General features: G+C 39.9%; 1 protein-coding gene across 2 annotated transcripts in view; it reads right to left on the reverse strand.

Moving 5' to 3' along the window:
• The window catches only part of PHF8 (PHD finger protein 8), a gene marked incomplete at both ends in the record, with an annotated part of 115,353 nt that overhangs the window by 59,448 nt on the left and 34,344 nt on the right, over positions 1 to 21,561 (reverse strand). Inside the window, 7 exons of one of the 2 annotated variants that reach the window (XM_080719622.1) lie at positions 5,029 to 5,132; positions 5,893 to 6,195; positions 8,009 to 8,098; positions 12,076 to 12,167; positions 13,765 to 13,871; positions 14,530 to 14,617; positions 19,167 to 19,329. In XM_080719622.1, coding sequence (XP_080575748.1) covers positions 5,029 to 5,132; positions 5,893 to 6,195; positions 8,009 to 8,098; positions 12,076 to 12,167; positions 13,765 to 13,871; positions 14,530 to 14,617; positions 19,167 to 19,329 — 947 coding nt within the window. The remainder of the gene's footprint in view (positions 1 to 5,028; positions 5,133 to 5,892; positions 6,196 to 8,008; positions 8,099 to 12,075; positions 12,168 to 13,764; positions 13,872 to 14,529; positions 14,618 to 19,166; positions 19,330 to 21,561) is intronic. The other variant, XM_080719621.1, reaches the window with a different exon arrangement.

The raw sequence follows: 21,561 nt of genomic DNA on the forward strand, positions 1-21,561 counted from the left end.
AATGTCCTGGGGTTCAATCTCCAGTACAAAAGGAGGGAGAGAGAAGTCAGCAAGACACAGTGTGTATGCATTCGTAGTCCCAACTACTTGGGAGGCTGAGGCAGGAGGATCACTTGAGTCAGGAATTCGAGACCAGCCTGGGAAGCATGGCAAGACCCTCTTTCAAAAGAAAACAAAATCAATAGCCAGACTTGGTGGTGCACAATCATAATCCCAGTACTTGAGAGGACCACAGGTTCACAGCCAGCCTCAGCAACTTAGTGAAGTTTTCTGCAACCTAGTGAGACTCCATTTGAAAACAAAAGAAAAAATAGCACTGGAGATGTAGCAGAGTTAGAATGTTCCTAAGTTTGCCGGGCATGGTGGTGCACGCTTGTAATCCCCGTGCTTGGGAGGCAGAGACAGGAGGATTGCGCAGGTTCGAAGCCAGCCGCGCGCGCTGGCTTAGGAGACCCTGTTTCCAAATTTTAAAAAATGTAAAAATAGGTCTGGGAGTGTAGCCCGGAGGTAGAAGGGCTTCCAGGAACCCCAGTACCACCACCAAAAAAAAGAATGTTCCTAAGTTTCATAAGAAAGAAAAAAGAAAGTCAGAAAGAGAGGGGGAAGAAAGAAAAAAAAGAAAGAACAAAAAATAAAAATAAAAAAATTAAGCCACAAACTGAGAAGAAATATTTACAAATCACTTATCTGGTAAGGAATTTTTATCCAGAATATTAAAGAACTCTTAGAATTCACTAATAAGATGAGTTAATGTAACAGTAAGCAAAAGATCTAAATATACAGGTCTCTAAGGGTAACATATACAAATGGCTTCAATCACATAAAAAGATGCTCAATATCAGCAGTCATTAGGGAAATGCAAATTAAAACCATCCTGACATTTGTGACAACAGGATAAACCCAGAGGACAACATGTTAATTGAAACTAGCAGACATAGAGAAATACTGCATCTCACATGTCAAATCTAAAAAAGTCAGATTTATAGAAGCAAACAGAATAGTAGTTATTAGAGGTAAGGTGGGATAGGACAGATATTAGTCAAACTGTAGAAAGCTTCAGCTATGTAAGTAATTATTCAAGTTCTAGAGACCTAATGTACAACAAGGTGACTGCTGTAGATAATACTATACTGGATACTTGCAATTTCCTAAGAGAGTAGATATAAATGTTCTTACCACCCCTTGTTTCATCCACACCTCATTCTCCGTGAAACACTGAATTTGGAGCAAAGCCCAGACATTATATCATATCATCTGTAAATATTTCTATACCTTGCCTCTCTCAATTCACTTAACAGCAGCTTCTGGCAGCAGCAGCAGGTAACAGAGAAGCAACACAAGAAAGACTGTGGGGGGGGGCATCCCACTCTATCCTCAACAGCTATTATAAACTAGACTCTCAGGACTCTCAATTTTCTCCTCTCCAAGAGACCTACCTGGAGTTTTGAACAAAGGCAATGTTCAACATTCTCTCAATCGTACTCTTCAGTAAAGAGATTCTTAAAACTCTCTATCCCTGGTCCCTTTTTTCAGCCATAAAGACCCTTGGGATCTTAAGAGAGCATTTTTTACAAAGAGGCTATTAAAGTACCCTTGTTGGTTGTGGTCCTACATTGGTCATACTCGGTACTTGGCTGCTGATTGTTATTTAGTGTTGTGAATTATCTAGATAGCAAACCTTATACCTTTCCCTACCTTTGCTTGTCTGCATATTTTCAAGGTTTATTGATGACCTATTTACTTAGCTTCTGTCCATACCCACATCATCATCATCATCATCATCATCATCATCATCTTTTAAGTGCATCTTTTAAGTACACTGTTAGTTTATTGTGTGGTAGGCACTCTGATTAAAAAAAAACTTTACATATCTCATTTAATCCTTCAACAATCCTAAATTTCATTTGTAGAATAGGTAACTGGGTGAACAAGTGTCAGAGTTAGGATTTAAACTCAGGACTGGCTGATTATCAAGCCTGTGACTGTCTTATGAACAGCTTTTATTTTATCCTTTTAGAAAATGATTTTTAATTATTTTAAGTAGTACATGCTTATTGTACAGAATCCAAATGCTACTGAAAGAAAAATAATTCTTTCTCACCCCTCCTATCCCTTCCAGAGATAATCACTGTTAAAAATCTGGTGTAGCAGGGCATAGTGGTGCATGCTTATAATTCCAGCTATTCAGGAAGCTGAACCAGGAGGATTGAAAGTTCAAGGCTAGGCTAAGCAATTTAGTGAAACCCTTTCTCAAAATAAAACATAAGAAAAGGGGTGGAGATGTAGGTCAGTGGTAAAGTGCTTGCCTAGCATAAATGAAGCCCTGCATTCAATACTCAGCATTGGGGGCAAAAAAGAAGTCAAGCGTAGTGGCAAGTGCTGGTAATACTAGTACTTGGGAGGCTGAGACAGGAGGATTGCAGGTTAGAGTACAGTTTCAGCAACTTAGTGAGATCCTCAACAACTTAGCTGTTGATGTTTCAAAATTAAAAATACAGCTGGGCATGGTGGCACACGCTTGTAATCCCAGTACTTGGGAGGCTAAGACAGGAGGATCACAAGTTCGTGGCCAGCCTCTGCTACTTAGGCCCTCCGCAACTTAGTGAAACCCTGTTTCAAAATAAAGAATGAAAAATAGGGCTGGGGGTATAGCTTAGAGGTAGAATGCCCCTCGGTTCAATCACCAGTACCAAAAAGGGGGGGAGAGAGAGAGGGAGAGAGAGACACAGAGAGAGAGGGGGGGGGGAGAGGAGGAGAGGAAGGGGAGGGAGAGAAGAATAGGAAAAAATAATGTAGGCATAAAATATGTATCAAATATACTTATTTGTGTGAATTTATATAAATATCTCTGGAGGGAAAACACTGACTCTGGTTGTCCATGGGGAGAAGAACAAGGCAAGAGAGATGGGAACAGGAGTTTGCACTGTGTGCTCTTTCACACGTTCTGAATTTTATACCTTGTAAGCTGATTTTGAATCTAAAAAACTTAATAAAAGTTTATATATATCGCTTCCTACATATGCATACATAAACATGTATACACATATGCCTTTTGTTGGTGGTACTGGGGTTCCTGGAATCCCATCTACCTCCAGGCTATACTCCCAGACCTATTTTTTTTCTATATTTTTACTTGGAAATAGGGTCTCTTAAGCCAGTACAGCTGGCTTCAAACCTGTGTGATCCTCCTGTCTCCACCTCCCAAGCGCGGGGATTACAAGCATGAGCCACCACGCCCGGCGACATATGCCTTTTTAAAATAAAAATGAGCCAGGTGTGGTGGCACACGCTTGTAATCCTAGCATTAGGGAGGCTGAGACCTGGAGGATCACGGTTCAAGGACAGCCTCTGCTACTTAGTGAGGCCCTCTGCAACTCAGTGAGACCCGGTTTCAAAATAAAGAATAAAAAATAGGGCAGGGGGTGTAGCTCGGAGGTCAAATGCCCCGGGGTTCCATCCCCAGACCCGTAAAAATAAAATAAAATAAAATAATAAAAAATAAAATAAAAATGAAACTATCCCTATACATTATTATTATTATTATTATTATTATTATTATTATTAGTGGTGGTACTGGGTGGGGATGGAACCCAGGGGCCTTCTACTTCCAGGCTACACTCCCAGACCTATTTTATATTTTATTTGGAAATAGGGTCTCTTAAGACAACTGAGGCTGGCTTTGAACCTGCGTGATCCTCCTGTCTCAGCCTCCCAAGCGCGGGGATTACAAGCATGCACCACCACGCCCAGCTAATATACATTATATTTTAACCTGATATTTTTCATTTAAATTACTGGGGTTGGAACCCAGGGGCATTCTACCTTATTCTTTATTTTGAAACAGGGTCTTACTGAGTTGCAAAGGGCCTCACTAAGTAGCTGAAGCTGTCCGTGAACCCGGATCCTCCTGTATCAGTCTCCCAAGTACTGGGACTACAAATGTGCGCCATCATGCCCAGCTTTTTCATTTAAATTATATCCTGAAGTGGGACACAGTGAAGCATGCCTGTGGTCCCAAATACTTGAAAGATTCAGGTAGAAGAATGGCTTTAATATGGAAGTTCAAGGCCAGGCTGCTCCGTTTCAGAAAAAGAAAAAAAAAAGGAATATATTTTTGACATCTTTCTGTGTCAACAGATATTAAAACCATCCCATTGTTTTTAGTAGTTACATGTATTCCATTCTACAGATATACAGATCTATTTATCTGATTTTTATTGATGAATATTTAGATGTTTCTAATTACTCTTACACATAATGATGCAGTAAGCACTGGAAATTTCTCTCCATAAACTTGTGCCAAGATTTCTATAAACCAAATTGCTAAAAATTAAATTGAAATTCAAAAGGTACAGCCAAGCCTGGTAGCACACACTTGTAATTCCAGTACTTGGGAGGCTTGAGACAGGAGGATCACAGCTTCGCCGACAGCCTCAGCTACTTAGGCCCTCTGCAACTTAGTGAGATCCTGTTTCAAAATAAAGAGTAAAGCAGGGTTTGGTGGCGCACACTTGTAATCCTCGCGCTTGGGAGGCGGAGATAGGAGGATCGTGCAGGTTCGAAGCCAGCCTCGCTGGCTTAAGAGATCCTGTTTCCAAATAAAAGTATAAAGAAAAATGGGTCTGAGAGTGTAGCCCGGAGGTAGAAGGGTTTCTGGGAACCCCAGTACCACCAATAAATAAATAAATAAATAATAAAAATAGGGTTGGGAGTGTAGCTCCAAGATAGAATGCTCTTGGGTTCCATCCCTAGTACCACAAAAATAACATTAAAAAGTTAATGCTTACAACCAGTATACTATACTACTAATTTATGCCTATGGCTCTGTTCCATTGACTGATGAAATTCTAGAATTTATACAAGGGCTTTCTTAGGATTGCCAATTCAATTTAGACCTCTGTCCCCACCCACCATGATTCTCAGATATAAACAATACTATCTGATATCTTGGTATTGCCCTAAATACATTCCTTCCCCATCCATGTTCCATAGTCCCCGATAACTCTGATATCCTTTTTCCCATCTCACCTGCCATTAGTCATTAACAGGGCTAGTGGACTCTCATTCCCATCAAGGTCCATGTCTGGCGAATCATCTTCTGAGTCATCCAAGCAGGTACCAGTGATGTTGAACTGCAGGAGGAGGAGGCTCAGTTGTCACCAGTCTGAGACTCCCAGGTGATTCAAGATGGCCAGTTCCCTCTGGTTTCACTGGTTGAGTTCACTGTCAAAACTCTCTGAACCAAGGCTTTCTACTTTACCTCCCCCACAACCCCCACGCCCATAGTCATAGGGGCAGGAGGTTGAAAATGTATGGCTGACTCAAGGGAAACCTACCAGTCATGTGAAACATATTCCCTGAGAAAAGGAGAGGGACATCTTCAGATGCCCACACAGGGTAGCATAATCTTGAGACAAGGTAGAGCCCCAGGGGAGGGCTTTTCTCATGGACCTGTTCAAGACTCCAATCTGTTGCACACACAATATTCTTAAATCTCATTCCTGTCCCAACATTTCAAGATTCATCTAAAGTGCCATGTTTTTGAAAAGAGCTCCTAACCATCATTCCTACTCAGAATCAATCCCCTCTCTGTGTTTCAGGGCCCCATGTGTGCCCATTGTGGCATCCACAATACTTCATTACACTCATTTGCTCTTATGCCTATATTTCTCACTAGCCTGTCAGTCTCTTGAGAGTTATGTCCACAGCACCTATCACAGTGCCCAGCATAGAAAAGGTCTCAATAAATGTCTGTTAAATGAGTGGGACTGGCAGCCAAACACCAGGGGTCCTAAGGCAAGTGGAAGCCGGACAGGATAGCCTGTTCCTTTAAAACCCTGCTCTTCCAAGGGACCAAAAAGGGTTGGGCTGAACCCATGGGCCAGCACCCACCTTTGCTTTGTGGGAAGAGCCTGTTTTCAGTACCTGATGATTGTATGGGTCCATGAGATTATAGCTCAACTGGCCAGCAGGCCCCAAGGCTGAACTCTCCTTGCCCTTTCCTTCTGCCTTCTTGAAGAATTCCTTGGGCTTCAGGCCTTTCTTCTTTGAAACACTTTTGGAAGGCAGTGACAGCCTGGGCATGGATACTGAAGTGGAATGGGCTGGCCTGGTTAAGGGAATGGAGCCGGCTGGGAAGATCCTCTGCAGCCCAAAGATATTGCTCGTCTTCCCAACGTTCTGTTGGAAGATGTCCTACAAGAGTGTTAGTACACGAGGGAGTTAGAGCTTACTCAATGGTTCTATGATAAGAGCAGAGGTCTGTTCCCGGCACTCGCAGTACTGCCATGGAAGTGGCTTACTGATGCTCCACATATGCACACCCTAGTTTTTGCATATGTCATCAAGAATTTATTGGGTGGCATTTCTTTTCCCAGCCATTGACAAGTAAGAAGACGAGCAAAAGAAAAGCCCGGCACTATTGTCAAAATTGGAGAGCCAAGACTCCAAGAGCAGCTGACACAAAACAGAAAATATTCAAGTACTAAACTATATAATTCATACTCTAAGGACTACAGGATTTGAGAGAAGGAGATTGGTGGTTCTAATCCTAACTTTGCTACTAGCTAGCTATGTGATCTGAGAAAGGTTATTTGATCACTCTGGAGCTTGGTTTGCTCAGCTGCAAAATTAAGGAACAAGATTGGAAAGGTTTTTTAAAGATGTTCTCTTGTTCCTTGGGACCAAAAGTAGGTGGAAGGCAGATGAGGGGAACAAGTGGAGCCCTAGGCCTCCCACCTTCATCCTAATCAAAGCAGCTACACTCTTAATTTGTTGTGTGTACTGGGCTGACACATAAGATCTCATTTGAAAAGGTATTTCATTGCTTTAAAATATCTGAAGGGTAATGGACCAGATATGCAGAATCTTTGAGTTCTCTTCCAAACATCCCAAAGTATTGTGTGTATAAGATGGGCTTAAGTGGGAAGATCTAGAGAAAGGGTAGCCCTTTACTAAATTCTGAAGGCTTTTAATAGTTGAAGTGGAGGGAAATGAGGGGGGAGGTAGATATTGTAAGCTATGGTGTAGGCACTGACACATGCTGAAAGCAGTAAGGCCAGAAACCTAATTTTTAATAGCTCATTTGATCACCCTTCAGCATGGATGCAGATCCTGGACACTAAATGAAACTTCATAATTCTTTCACCTAAAGACAGTTTAAACATTCTCAAGTCTAATTCTCCTCTGGTGCCTCTGCTACTTCACCAGCCCACACTGAGTTCTTACTTTTCTAACAAAGTCTATTAATAACAACAGCTTGCATTTATTGAGTACTTACTCTGCCAGGCACTGTATAAGGGGCTCTACGTACATTAGCTTTTAATCATACCAAAGTTCTGAAAGGTTGGTAAAGTTGGTTCCCACTTTATAGAGAGAAAACTAGGCTCTGAAAGGCTTTCAAGTGACAGAGTAGGAACCAGAATCCAGGTTTCTAAGTCTCTTACTGCCTCGTGGCATATGCCACCTGTTGAAACATGGCTTTGTAGTCATCTTCAACCTGAGAGAACTATCATTTTGTAGAATGCAGAGACTGAGTTAAAATATTAATAGTAACAACAACTATAACTGCCCACCACCACCACCTACCACCACTACCACCATGACCCATGTCAGAATTTACTGAATACCTACTGTGTGCTGAGGACAACACTAATGCTCAACCCATATCATTCTATTTTTTTATTTAATCTTTTTAATAATATTGGAGTAGGTCCAATTATCATTTTAGAAACTCTGATAGATTAATATTGTTCAGAGTCCTCAACTAGACTGCTAGTTCTTTGTGAGGAGGCACTGTATTCTTTATATATCCTAAGGGACTAGCTTACATGTGGTACACATTCAAAGCACAAAATAATTATTTGAATGTGACTGAATAAATGAACAGGGTCCTTGTTGGGGCCTTCCTATCCCTTCCCCTGGGCTCTGTGCTAACTATAAAGGCCTGACCTGAGACTTGAGTCTTGAGCCCTTCCCAAATGCCTTCCCTCCTTGCCACGCTTCTTACTTCAACCAGACGGATCTCCCTAGCCAGATCTTTAATGAGTTGTACGGTCCGCACTGTTTCTGGTATCTCATCCTCATGGTCTGGTAGAGCCTGTCAAACAAGAGGCATGAGAAACAGATCCACACATAAATGGCATGCTGTTGTGACTTTCCACAAGGAAGCCAAAGCAAATCAATGGAGAAGAGGTGGTCTTTCAACAATTGATACTGGACCAATTAGATATCCATATGGAAACAAAAAAAGAACCTCAATCCATTTCTTACTCCATACACACACATATACAAAATGGACCAAAGACCTAAATGCAAAACCTAATATTATAAACACTTAAATACATGGGAGAAAAGTCTTTGTGAAACCTTTAGTTGGGCAAAAATTTAAGACACAAATAGCATGAACAAGAAAAGAAAATCATGATAAATTGCACTTATTCACAAATAAGATTTTGTCTTGAAAAACCTCTGCTATTCTAAGACAAGCCACATACTGGGATAAAACATTTGCAAATATATATCTGATGAAGGATGATATCAGGAGGTATAAGGAATTCAGATGTGGGCTTAGGCCACAGCACTTATTGAAGTCAAGGATCTCAGAGAGCTAGATCAAGGAGGACAAACTAGCCCCTCCACTTGCAAGAACTCAGTGCTAAGTGAGTAGCTATAGGCCCACAGTTCAGTAACTCAGGGAGACACCTGCTAGTCATGTTTCTTGTTTCCCATCTTTTAGATTTAAATTTAGTTTATTTGTGCAGTTCTGAGAATTGAATGTACTGAGAGGCATTCAATCACTTAGCTACATCCCCAACCCTTTTAATTTTTGTAAATTGCTCAGGCTTAGCTGGGCGTGGTGGCGCACGCTTGTAATCCCCGCACTTGGGAGGCCGAGACAGGAGGATGGCTCAGTTTTGAAGCCAGCCTCAACTACTTAGTGAGGCTCTCCGCAACTTAGTGAGACCCTGTTTCCAAATAAAATATAAAATAGGTCTGGGAGTATATCCCGGAGGTAGGAAGCCTCTGGGTTCTACCCCCATTACCACCAAAAAAAATATTGCTCAGGCTAGCCTTGAATTATGATCCTCTCAGCTTTCTGAGTAGTTGAGATTACAAGAGTGCACCACAGTGCCTTGCTGTTTGCCATCTTTTGTGTGTGTGGTACTAGAGATTGAACCCAGAGGCATTCTACCTCTGAGCTACATACCCATCCCTATTTTTATTTGGAAACAGAGTCTCACGGAGTTGCCAAGGGCCTTGCTAAAATGCTGAGGATGGCCTCGAATTTGCTATCATCCTGATTCAGCCACTGAATTACTGGGACTAGAGACAAGTGCCACCATGCCTCACTTTAATTTTTTTATTTTCAAAGGGGTCTGGCTAAGTTACCATGCACTGGACTCAAACCTGTAATTCTTCTGTCTCAGCCTCCCACGTACTGTCTGTATCTTTTTGATATTTGAGAATGTATTCTTTGTGAAAATTTCCACCACTTTTCACTTTATCTTCTATATCCAAATGACTGATAAAAAATTTCTCATCATTTCCTTCTCATGGTTTAACACCCCCCCCCATTTTAAATTTAGCTATAATTTACTTTGGGTGTGGGGTGGGAAACAGAGAACTCATGTGATACAGCTGAATAACCTTTTTTTTTCTAGTTTTTTTGTTTATTTTATTGGGGATAGAACCCAGAGGCACACTACCTCTGAGCTACACACCAGCCCTTTTTATTTTTTATTCTGAAACTGGGCCTTACTAAATTGTTGAGGCTGGCTGCAAACCTGCGATCTTCCTATCTCAGCCTTCCAAGTAGTGGGATTAAAGGTGTGCATCACCACACCTGGCTTTTTTTTTAATTTTTAATGAAGTTTTGCTTACATAAATTGCACTAATTTTAAGCATTATGGCTTGATAAATTTTCACACAGATATAGACCTATGTAAACACCATTCAGAGTAAGATATAATTTCCTCCACTCCAGAAAGTTTCTTCATACCCCTTCCCAGTTGATACCCATATTCCTTTCCTGAGAAGTAATCAGTACTTTGACCTTTATCAACCTGTTGCTCTAATTTTGCTAGTTCTTGAATTTCACATAAAAAGAAACATATGTATTATTTTGTGTTTGGCTATTTTTGCTCAACACAATGTATCAGATTCTTCTGTGTGTTTGTCTATAGCAGTATGGATTTATTTTAGGGGAGCAGAGAACCCAGGTGATCCAGCTGTATGACCTTAATGGCTCTCTCCCTCCAGATCAGGGGATCTGGAGAGATAAAGGGATAAGTGCCTCCCATGCAAATTATTTGTACTTCACAAAAGATTTCTTCCACAAGCATGAGCTGATTAGGTCTATGTCACATATATCCTCCAGCTCCCTTTGGTCATGCTGCTTGGGGCCATTCCTTGGCCCCTTAAGCCATACTGACTCAGAGCATGAATGCTTAAGATTCACCCAACCACTGCACTTTTGGTGTCCCCGGGAGACAGTCACTTTGAAGTTCACTTCATAGGAAGGATCACAGAAGAAATTAAAGGCAGCCATATCTCAGGGGTATGGAGAAGCAGAATCACTTCTAAGGCTCAACTGTACATGAGTCCAAGAAACAAAGGATAGCCTAAAACATGAAGTCTAAAAATATCTTAGGGAAGCTGGGCATGGTGGCATACACTTGTAATCCCAGTACTTGGGAGGCTGAGGCAGGAGGATTATAGTTTCAAGGATAGCCTCAGTAACTTAATGAGATGCTGTTTCAAAATAAAAATAAAACAGAGCTAGGGGTGTAGCTAAGATAGAGAATTCCCTTGAGTTCATACCCAGTATTGCAAAAAATAAAAATAATTAAATAAAAAATATCTGAGGGGAAAGCTGGCAATAGGAAATGAAGAGATTTTGCAGGTTAAGTTGGCAGTGGCTGAAAGGTCCCCTTAGGTGACTATATACGAGCTACAGAGAATCTGAAGCTTGAGTACATACTATTTCTTCTATTTTTACATTTCTTAAACTTATTTGTTTTTCAAAAACTCAACATTTTGAATTGGTAATACACTCACGTGGTTGAAAAAATTCAAATAACATAAAAAAGATATATATAGAGAGATAAATCTCACTCCTACCCTGTCCCTGACATTGGTTCCATAATTCCACCCCACAGGCAACACTTTTGTTAGGTTTGCATACCTCCAAATTGCATCTTCAAACAAAACTGACCATATATAAATAAATTTTTTATTTCCTCCCTTTTTATATCTAAGGTAACATACTATACACATGGTTCTACACTCTACTTGAAAAATCCTGGAGATCTTTCCAAATCAGTACATAGAAAGGTTTCTATTCTCTTTCATAGCTTTTAGTATTCAGTCGAGATAAATGGATACTGGTACATTTCTAAAAAGCTCTTTTGGCAGTATGTATCAAGAACCTTACATTTTTATGTACTTTGATCCAATAATTGATCTTCCAGGAATCTATCCTTAAGGAAAAATCAAGAGATTGGGGACAAAAACTGATGCATACAAATATTTACTATATGATTCTCTTTAGCTACAGCCTTCCAAATAAATGTATAAATAAAAAGGAAGTAGCAAGAAGCAAGTGGTTAGGTAAAGAGGCAAAAGAAAATCATGTAACTCTTAAATAATTATAGTAACTATTAAATATCTACTACATTTATAATCAGAAACAAAGGCTTAAAAATGTAATCCAAGGCCTAGTGCAGTGGCACAGGCCTATAATCCCAGCTACTGGAGAGGTTGAGGGGGGAATGATCACAAGTTCAAGGCCAGCCTGGGTAATTCAGCAAGACCATGTCTCAAAATAAAATAAAAAGGGCTAGGGAAGACAGCTCAGTAGTAAAGTGCCCTTACATTCAATCACCAGTACCACAAAACTGAATAAAGCAAAACAAAACAAAAAAATAATCTGAGCCATCCTAGCCTAGAATTCCACTCTACAACCAGAAGCCTTCAAGTCTCTTTGGTCTTTTCCATCTGGCCAAATCATCTACCCAAAGTCAGTCTCTACAGAGAGCAGAACTCCTGAGGAGGTAAAGAAATAAGAACATTTACTTCTTTCTTTGTCCATGCTCTAAAGGCCAAGTTCAGAGCTTTGCCTCCATGGACCAGGTAGGAGGCAGGGTGTCTCCTGTTCTCTCGCAAACCTAAAGGGGGAAGAAAAAAGCAGTGTCAATGAAGCTGTTCAGAGAAGTGAAAGACATATTACTGTTATCAGGTAACAAGAAAAAATATTCAGGAATCTAAGTGGAACTCCAGATCTCAGTTATTCTAGTCATGTTCACTTACTGAAAATCTATGACATGCCAGGCACATAACACCTATTATTTTATTTAATCTCCATACTCACCCTGAAAAACAGGAATTATTACCTTCATTTTAGAGTTCAAGAAACTGAGGCTCATTGAGCAAAGAGATGTGACCAAGGACACACACAGTAATTAACAAAGCCAAGATTGAAACCATGTCTATTTGAATCTATGGGCTATGCTCCCTCTATTATATTACTCTGACTCTTGGGTCTCAAAATGAGAACATACAGGAAGATCATGATTGCTATCTATACCAATTTGAAGGGACATTAATATAGAAGCTGGACTGGCTGTTTGCTGCAACTTTAGAAAAGGCTATTATGAACTGCCAGATTTAGGTTCCGTAAAGAATTGTCTACTGTACTAAGCTGTTCAGAACAGGTAATGAGCAGTTAGTTATCCAGCATCTGATTGAATACTTAAGTGAGTATCTAGATGGGAGTATTGAGTAGGAGACTGTACTTAGGCTCTTGGGTCCTTTGTAACTCTAAAATACTGATTTCTCCTGGTCAAATCACCTTTAAGAATCAATCTCAGGCCTAATGAAGGGACTCACTTTATTTCAGAGGTGATTAAGAAACAAGAAACCCCATAAGTTAGCTTCCATCTGTGCTGAAACCCAGGATTCAACATGATGATGCCAAGATGGTCAGGACTGGGTCTTATCCCCAAAGGAAGCACATCCAGAAAACCAAAGGAAGCACATCCAGGAAACTCTTAGACTAATCCAGACTGTGTTTCTAACTTAACTTGCAGGAAAGAAGGATAATTTCACTGTGATCCAATTTTTTCAGCCACCCTTGCTAAACAAAAAGGTTTAAATCCATGCTCTGCCATACATTATGCTGGATGAAAAAGCAAATCTCAAAAGATCACATACTGTAAGATTCCATTTACATAATACTCTTGAAATAACAAAATTATAGAGATGGAAACCAGATTAGTGGTTTCCAGAAGTTATGGAGAGTGCAGGGGGGGAAAGTGGGTGAAAGTGTAAAGGACTAGCACTAGGGACATTTTAAAAACTAGTAATTAGCACTTTTTCTTATTATATACATTTAAGGTGTACAACATGATGCTTTGATATATATAGTAAGGAGATCGTTGTGTGGGTGTGGAACTAGGGATTGAACCCAGCAGTGTTCTACCTCTGAGCTACACTCTCAGCTCTATTTTTTATTATTTTATTTTGAAACAGGGTCTAAGTTACCACATGCTGACCTTGAAACTGCAATCTTCCTGCTCAGTCTCCCACGTGCTGTGATTACAGGTGTGCACTACCATGCTCGACAGAATAATACTGTTTCTGAACTGAGGTGATAGTTATATTCTGTCTCTTATCTCTGTCTTTGTCTCTCTCTTCCCTTCTCCCTCCTTCTCTCTCCTTTAGGAAGAAAAGGGCAAAAGGGACATCTGGCAAAGTGCTCCATACCTCGAAAGATGTCCAAGATATGCTTTCCCACATACCAACAGATGGTCTCAAAGTTGGGGAACTTGAAAAGATCTGCTGTGCTCAGACGCTTTTCAATCGCATAGGCTCTGGAAGAAGGAGACGTAACAACAGTGAAATGGAGTACCTACTATGTACCAGGTATGATCCAGTAAAGCTGAGGCAGAAGGATTGCAGGTTTGAGGCCAGCCTCAGCAACTTCGTGAGGCCCTCAGCAACCTAGTGAGACCCCATTTTATTTTTATTTTTATTTTATTTTGGTGGTACTAGGGGTGGAACCCAGAGGCTTTCTACCTCCGGGCTATACTCCCAGACCTATTTTATATTTTATTTGGAAACAGGGTCTCACTAAGTTGCTAAGAGCCTCACTAAGTAGCTGAGGCTAGCTTGGAACCAGCGCGATCCTCCTGTCTCAGCCTCCCAAGTATGGGGGTTACAAGTGTGCGCCACCACGCCCGGCTAGTGAGACCCCATTTTAAAAATAAAAAATAAAATAGGACTGAGGGTGTAGCTCAGAGCTAGATAGGATGTTCCTGGGTTCAATCCCTAGTACCAAAAAAGAGATTATATGACTTACTCAAAGTCACATAACTACTAAGGGAAAGGTGTTAATCCTCAAACTGAACATCATCAGGAATCTGGATCCATTACTTTCTGATTATCTCACCACCTACTATGCCCCACTCTTCACTCTAAGGGAGAGCCCCAAAATTCTAGCAGACAGGAATGGCTAACTTCAGGACTCACTTGAGCTGCATTTCGATGTTAAGGCTATGTAAGAAGTTCCCTCCAAAGGCAAGGCAGTCCACAGGGGTCAGCACAGCATGGATCCATCCTGCAGTGTTGACAAGGCAAAAATCAGAGCTGGCAAAGGGCCTTTTTCCCTCTAGCTATCCTCGCTGTTTACTCAGCACAACCTCAACTCCTTCAGAATAGTAAGGCTGGCGGTGACTCAGAACATTCTTAGTTATTCCACTATCTCAAGACCTAACCTGGCCTAGTCTGCCATCATTAATACCTATATAGTTAATAAATCTCTTCCCATTCCCTCCTATCCACTTCAAACTCTGTTGCCAAGCATGGTGGTGCATGCCTGTAATCCTAGTATTTAAGAGACCAAGACAGGAGGGTTACAGGTATGACATTAGCCTCAGCAACTTAACAAAATAATTTCAAAATTAAAAAAAAACAAAAAGGGCTAGGGGTGTAGCTCAGAGGCAGAAGGCCCCTGGGTTCAATTCCCAGTGCCAAAACAACAATTTTCTGTTGTCTTATCTACCCTCTCTCTTGTCTCTAAGGACATTACCTCCTTGCCATAACTATTCCTCCTAACTACTTGGAGCAAAACAAAAAGCTTTTGTGCTCTACAGACCTCGATTCAAACTTTGCCGTTTCCTGGCTAAATATCTACTTTACAGGTTGACTGTGAAACATGTACCCATTTAGAATGTAACATTCCCCCTTGGCCTTTACCTTCTACCACAACCTTATGATTTTATTAAACCTTTCCCATATTTATCTCCCCTTCTCCATCCATTTATCCTACTAATGCCTAGGTTCATATCCCACAGGATCTCTCATCTTGCTGATGCAATAGCCTACAAACTGGCTATTCTCTAGGGTTAGTCCAGGGAATGCCTAGGCTCCTAGATACTCTTTCAGAAAATATGAGTGAATAAAACCCTTCCATCAAACTGACAAAATCTAAATATCAGTAGACTGTGATATGCTATATATGTGTAATGTTAATAACTAAAGCAACCACTAAAAGTAAGTATAACATATAAAATCCAAGGGGCCCAGAATAGCCAAAATAATCTTGAAAAAGAAAAGACTGCCAGGTTGACATTTTCCATTTCAAAACTTTCTACAAATGTATAACTTATACAGTGTTATACAGATCAACAGAATAGAATTCCATGTTCAGTAATAAACCAATACATTTTTGGCCAATTAATTTTTGATACATGTGTCAAGACAATTATTGTGGAAAAACAGTCTTTTCAAATGGTCTAGGACAACAGGATATCTACATGCAAAACAATGATTGAACCCTTGCCTCATGCCATATACAAAAAATTAACTCAAGATGAATGAAAGATCTAAATATAAGAACTAAATGTGAAACGTTTAGTAGAAAACTTAAGTAAAAGCCAGGCATGGTGATGCATGCTTGTAATTCCAATACTTAGGAGGCTGAGACAAGAAGAAATGAGTTTGCATGCAGACTGCCTCAGGTACTTAGTGAAGCCATCTGCAACTCAGTGAGACCTTGTTTCAAAATAAAGAATAAAAAAATAGGGCTGGGGTGTAGCTCAGAGATAGAATTCCTCTGGGTTCCATCCCCAGTACTACAAAATAAAAAGAAAATATAAGTATAAATATCTCAAGACCTTAAACTAGGCAATTGTTCCTTAAATAGACATTAAAAGCACAAGCAAAGGAAAATAGATATATTGAACTCCAAAGTTCATAATTTATGTGCTTTATAGGATGATACTATGGTTTAGATATGGAAGGTCCCCCGAAAAGCTCATATATTGGCAATGCAGAAATGTTCAAAGGAGAAATAATTTAATTAGGGCTCTAACGTTATCATTTACATGGATTACTAGGAGGTAATTATAGGCAGGTAGGGGTGTGGCTAAAGGAGGCAGGTCACAGAGGGTGTGGCCTTGGGGACTCTATCAGTCACTGGTACCTTCCTCCTTTCCCTCTGCTTCCCAGGTTTCATGAGCAGAGTAGCTACCATGACCAACCACCAAGATGTTTTGCCTTGAATCTGGCTAACCACAGACTGAACCTCTGAAACCGTGAACCAATATAAATCTTTCCTAGCTGGGAATCCCAGCATTCGGGAGGCTGAGACAGGAGGATCACACACAGTTCCGCGGACAGCCTCAGCTACTTAGTGAGGCCCTTTGCAATTCAGTGAGACTCTGTTTCAAAATAAAGAATAAAAAATAGGGCTGGGGGTGTAGCTCATAGGAACCTTTGGGTTCCATCGAAAGAAAGAAAAGAGAAAGAAAGAAAGAAAGAAAGAAAGAAAGAAAGAAAGAAAGAAAGAGGAAAGAAAGAAAGAAAGAAAGAAAGAAAGAAAGAAAGAAAGAAAGAAAGAAAAGAGAAATAGGACTGTGGTACACTAGCTAAAAGGTAGAACACCCCCCCATCGGGTTCAATCCCCAGTTCTACAAAAAAAAAAAAGAAGGAAAGCCTGAAATCAATCATCTAAGTTCACATCTCAAGACTAGAAAAAGGAGAGGAAAATAAACCCAAAGCAAAAAGGAATGAAAATAAAAATAAAAGCAGAAATCAATAAAAAATAGAAAGACAACAGAGAAAATCACTGAAACAAAATATAATGGTTCTTAATAAAAGTTGGGCATGGTGGCACATGCTTGTAATCCCAGTACTTTAGAGGCTGAGACAGAAGAACTGCAGGTTCACAGCCAGTCTCAGCAATTTAGTGATGAGACTTTGTTTCAAAATAAAAAAAAAAATAAGCCTGGGGGGATATAGTTCAGAGGTAGAATTCCCTGACATCAATCCCCACACAGCATCAAATTTAAAAAAGTAAAATAATTAAAAATAACAGTTCAATAATAATAAGTAACCTCTACAATGACTGACACAAGTAAAAGGCACCATAATTAATATCAGGAATAAAAAAGGGTATCACTAGAAACATGGGAGACATCAAAAGGGTAATAAAGAAATAATGAACAACTATAAACACATAATTTTTTTTTTGGTGGTACTAGGGGTGGAACCAGAGGCTTTCTGCCTCCGGGCTATACTCCCAGACCTTTTTTATATTTTATTTGGAAACAGGGTCTCACTAAATTGCTGAGAGCCTCACTAAGTAGCTGAGGCTGGCTTCGAACCCATGCGATCCTCCTGTCTCAGGCTCCCAAGCACGGGGATTACAAGCATGCGCCATCACGCCCGGCTTTAAAAACATAAATTTTAAGAAATTTTTTTGATATGGGGTCTACTCTATTACCCAAACTGATCTCAAATTCATAAGGTCAAGTAATCTTCCTGCCTTAGCCTCCCAAATAGTTGGCAAACACCACCATGCCTTGCTTACATACATAAATTTGACAATTTATTTCTTTATTTGTGGTACTGGGCATTGAACCCAGGGGAATTCTATCTCTAAGCTATACCTCCAGCTCTATTTTATTTTTATTTGAAAACAGGGTCTCACTAGGTTGACAAGAATCTTACTAGTTGCTGAGGGTGTCCTTGAACCTGCAATTCTCCTGTCCCAGCCTCCCAAGTATGGTGATTACAGGCATGTGTCACCATGTCTCGCTTAAATTCGTCAATTTTGATAAAAATAGGGCTGGAGAGTATAGCTCAGTGTTCCTGGCAACCTCAGAGCCCCCCCCACACACACACAAACAAAAAAAATTAGAAGAAGCAGATCAAGTCCTTGAAAAGCACAGACTACAGACTGCCACAACTCATCCAATGTAAAACAGATGATTTAATAGCCTTATAAAGATTAAGGAAAACTGGATGATGTGTGTAATCCCAATTCTTGAGAGGCCAAGACAGGAAGATCACAGGTTCAAGACAGCCTCAGCAAGTAGTAAACCCCTCATCAACCTAATGAGACCCTGTTTCAAAATTAACAAAAAATAGGGCTGGGAGTGCAGCTCAGAGGTTGAATCCCCCTGGGTTCAATCTGCAGTACCACAAAAGAAAAAAAAAGATTAAGGAAATTGAATGTTAATTTAAAACTTCCACAAAAAAAAAATCTTCAGGACAATGTGATTTTACTAGAAAATTATACCAAACATTCCAAGAAAATTTAGCACTAATTCTGACTATATATATCAAGGAAAATCTAAATAAGTGGATAAATATACCATGTTCATGGAAGACTCAAGAAAAGATGCCAACTCTCCCCTAATTAAGACAACTGAGAGATTTTGTCAAGACACACAAACTCAGACCTCATCCCAAGACCTTAAGCATTCTATGAAAAAAGCCAGGCATATATTATTTAGTGGAAAACTGCCCAACATTCACCCCAGATCATTCTAATTTACAGACTAGAATGTCACTCTGACAGTCATTATCCCTAAAGTCAAGGGGCTGGGAATCCTGCTATCTACCTGTCCACCAAATTTTCAACCACCTAGTACAAAGTACGTCTGCATCCTCCTTTAACATCCCAGCCCCATTTGCAGCCTCCCTGACAACCATGCAGCTCACTGAGCACCACATGAATTTTCTTTAGGTCTAGTCCTCAGACTTGAGCTAATATGAGAAAGCCCACATAATCAGAATCTAATACTTGTGGTGACACAAGCATTAGCTGCCTTCTTGCTACCCTTCCCAAACCCACCCCCTCTTCAGGGCCCAGGGAAGACCTGTAGGAATGAAAAGTGTCTGTCCTTGCTTCACGGAACACTTGTAGCACTTGTCCACCTGGTCCCCAAAGAACATCTCATTCTGATTAGAGGAGCTGCTCCAGCATTCAAAGAGTGTCAGATTAGCATTTGTTGGGCGGATCAGGTAGAAAATCTTCTCACCCTGAAATGAAAAAAAGGTTGAAGTACCAAAAAGTACAAAGGATTTCCAGAAAAGTCCTTCAGAAATACTTCAATGGTCTATTATTCTCTCGTCCATATTCTATGACTTTAGCAATGTGCCAAAGTTCTTTCCCAAACACTTCAGGGATCATTTCTATGTAATTTGAAAAACTTCAAAAGGCCCTTCTGCACTTTGCACTTTCAAGTTTCTATAAATTTGACAAAATCAATTTGAAAAGGGCATTTCAAACAAATTTGTTCAAGTTAGGACAAGCGTACACCAAGTGGTCCTACTTTAGATACAATGCCAAATGAAAACGGCCACTATAGATGAGTAGATCAATACTACTAGCCCTAGGAGAATTTAAGGCCACAATACTGATGAGAAGAAAATTGAATTTTCCTTTAAATGCCATTTACAGAGTGTTCCTTTTCACACCTGCAATCAAAGCTAATAAAAGTTTAAAAGTTCAGTAATCGCCCGAAGACTTCTACAACATTGTATGTTAGGTGATTATCTGTTGAAAGAACATTTTATTTCCTAATTATGTTTTGCCAGGATAATCACCAAATAGATAATTTGGTAAAAAAGAAACAAAAACCCACTTGCACAAAGATATCCCCAGAGCTTGAGAGTTTAACCAATATTCTATAACAATCAATTTCAATATAGGAAAGCAACAGTAGAAATATCAACTGTACAACTAAAGAAATTTAATAGCACTCTATTTAATAGCACTATATCAATGTTAACTTCCTCATTTTGATAACTACAGTATGATTATCTAAAAATAATACTTTTGTTTTAAAAACTGTACACTGAATTGTTAAGAGATAAAGGGACACTGTCTACAACTACTCTCATGTCTCAGAAAAAAGTACAGATATATAGGTAAATAGATCCATTTTATTATGCTTGGTTTAGAGAAAAATATTAACTGTTAACAGTCATTGACATACCATTTACAAACCTATAATAACCACTAAAAAGAAAAATATATGAATTGTAACTTTAAAAGACTTCTTAGCAGAGCATGGTGATACATGCCTATAATCTCAGTTCTTGGGATAATAGGTTCGGGGTCAGCCTCAGAAACTTACTGAGATTCTCAACAACTCTGTGAGACCCTGTTTCAAAATAAAAAATAAAAAGGGCTGGGGGTGTAGCTTGGAGGTAGAATGCCTCTGGGTTCAATTCCCAGTACCCAAAACCAAAAAAGACTTCTCATATATGTACTACTATGATATTGCTGGCAGTTAAATGACTATGTACACCAGATGTGGTGGCACACTCTTGTAATCCCAGTACTTGGGAGGCTGAGACAGGAGGATGGCACAGGTTTGAAGCCAGCCTCAGCTACTTAGTGAGGTTCTCAGCAACTTAGTGAGACCCTGTTTCCATATAAAATATAAAATAGGTCTGACAGTATAGCCCAGAGGTAGAAAGCCTCTGGGTTCTATCCCCAGTACCACAATAAATAAATAAATAAATAAATAAATAAATAAATAAATACAATTGTGAAAACTAAATCTGTGGCTAAATGGGTGACGTATGTATGTATGCCTCTAACATCTTATACCCCATTAAGATGTATGACTACGATGCGCCAATAAAAAAATAAAATTGTGCACTTAAAAACAGATGAAGTAGCCAGGCATGGTGGTGCACACTTGTAATCCCAATACTTGGGAGACTGAGACAGTAGGATCATAGTTCGCGGCCAGACTCGGCTTCTGAGTGAGGTCTTTTGTAACTCAGTGAGACCCTGTTTCAAAATAAAATATAAAAAATAGGGCTTGGGTTGTAGCTTGGAAGTAGAATGACCCTGGGTTCTATCTTCTGTACCTCAAAAAAATAGGTGAATTACATGTTACATAAATTATATCTCAATAAATCTGGGGGGGGGGAAGCTGGGCGTGGTGGCACACACTTGTAATCCCCTGCTTGGGAGGCTGAGTCAGGAGGATCACAATGGTTCGAAGCCAGCCTCAGCTACTTAGTGAGGCTCTTAGCAACTTAGTGAGACCCTGTTTCCAAATAAAATATAAAATAGGTCTGAGAGTATAGCCCGGAGGTAGAAAGCCTCTGGGTTCCATCCCCAGTACCACCAAAAAAAAAAAAAAATCTGGGGGGAGGGGAAGTTTCCAGAAATTCCTTCCTAACATAAATATGAACATTTCCATACATGTTGATAGGAGTGGAAACTGGTTTATCTAAGGAGGTAGCAGCTGT

Source organism: Muscardinus avellanarius, assembly GCF_963383645.1.
Source record: "Muscardinus avellanarius genome assembly, chromosome: X".
NCBI classification, from domain to species: Eukaryota; Metazoa; Chordata; class Mammalia; order Rodentia; family Gliridae; genus Muscardinus; species Muscardinus avellanarius.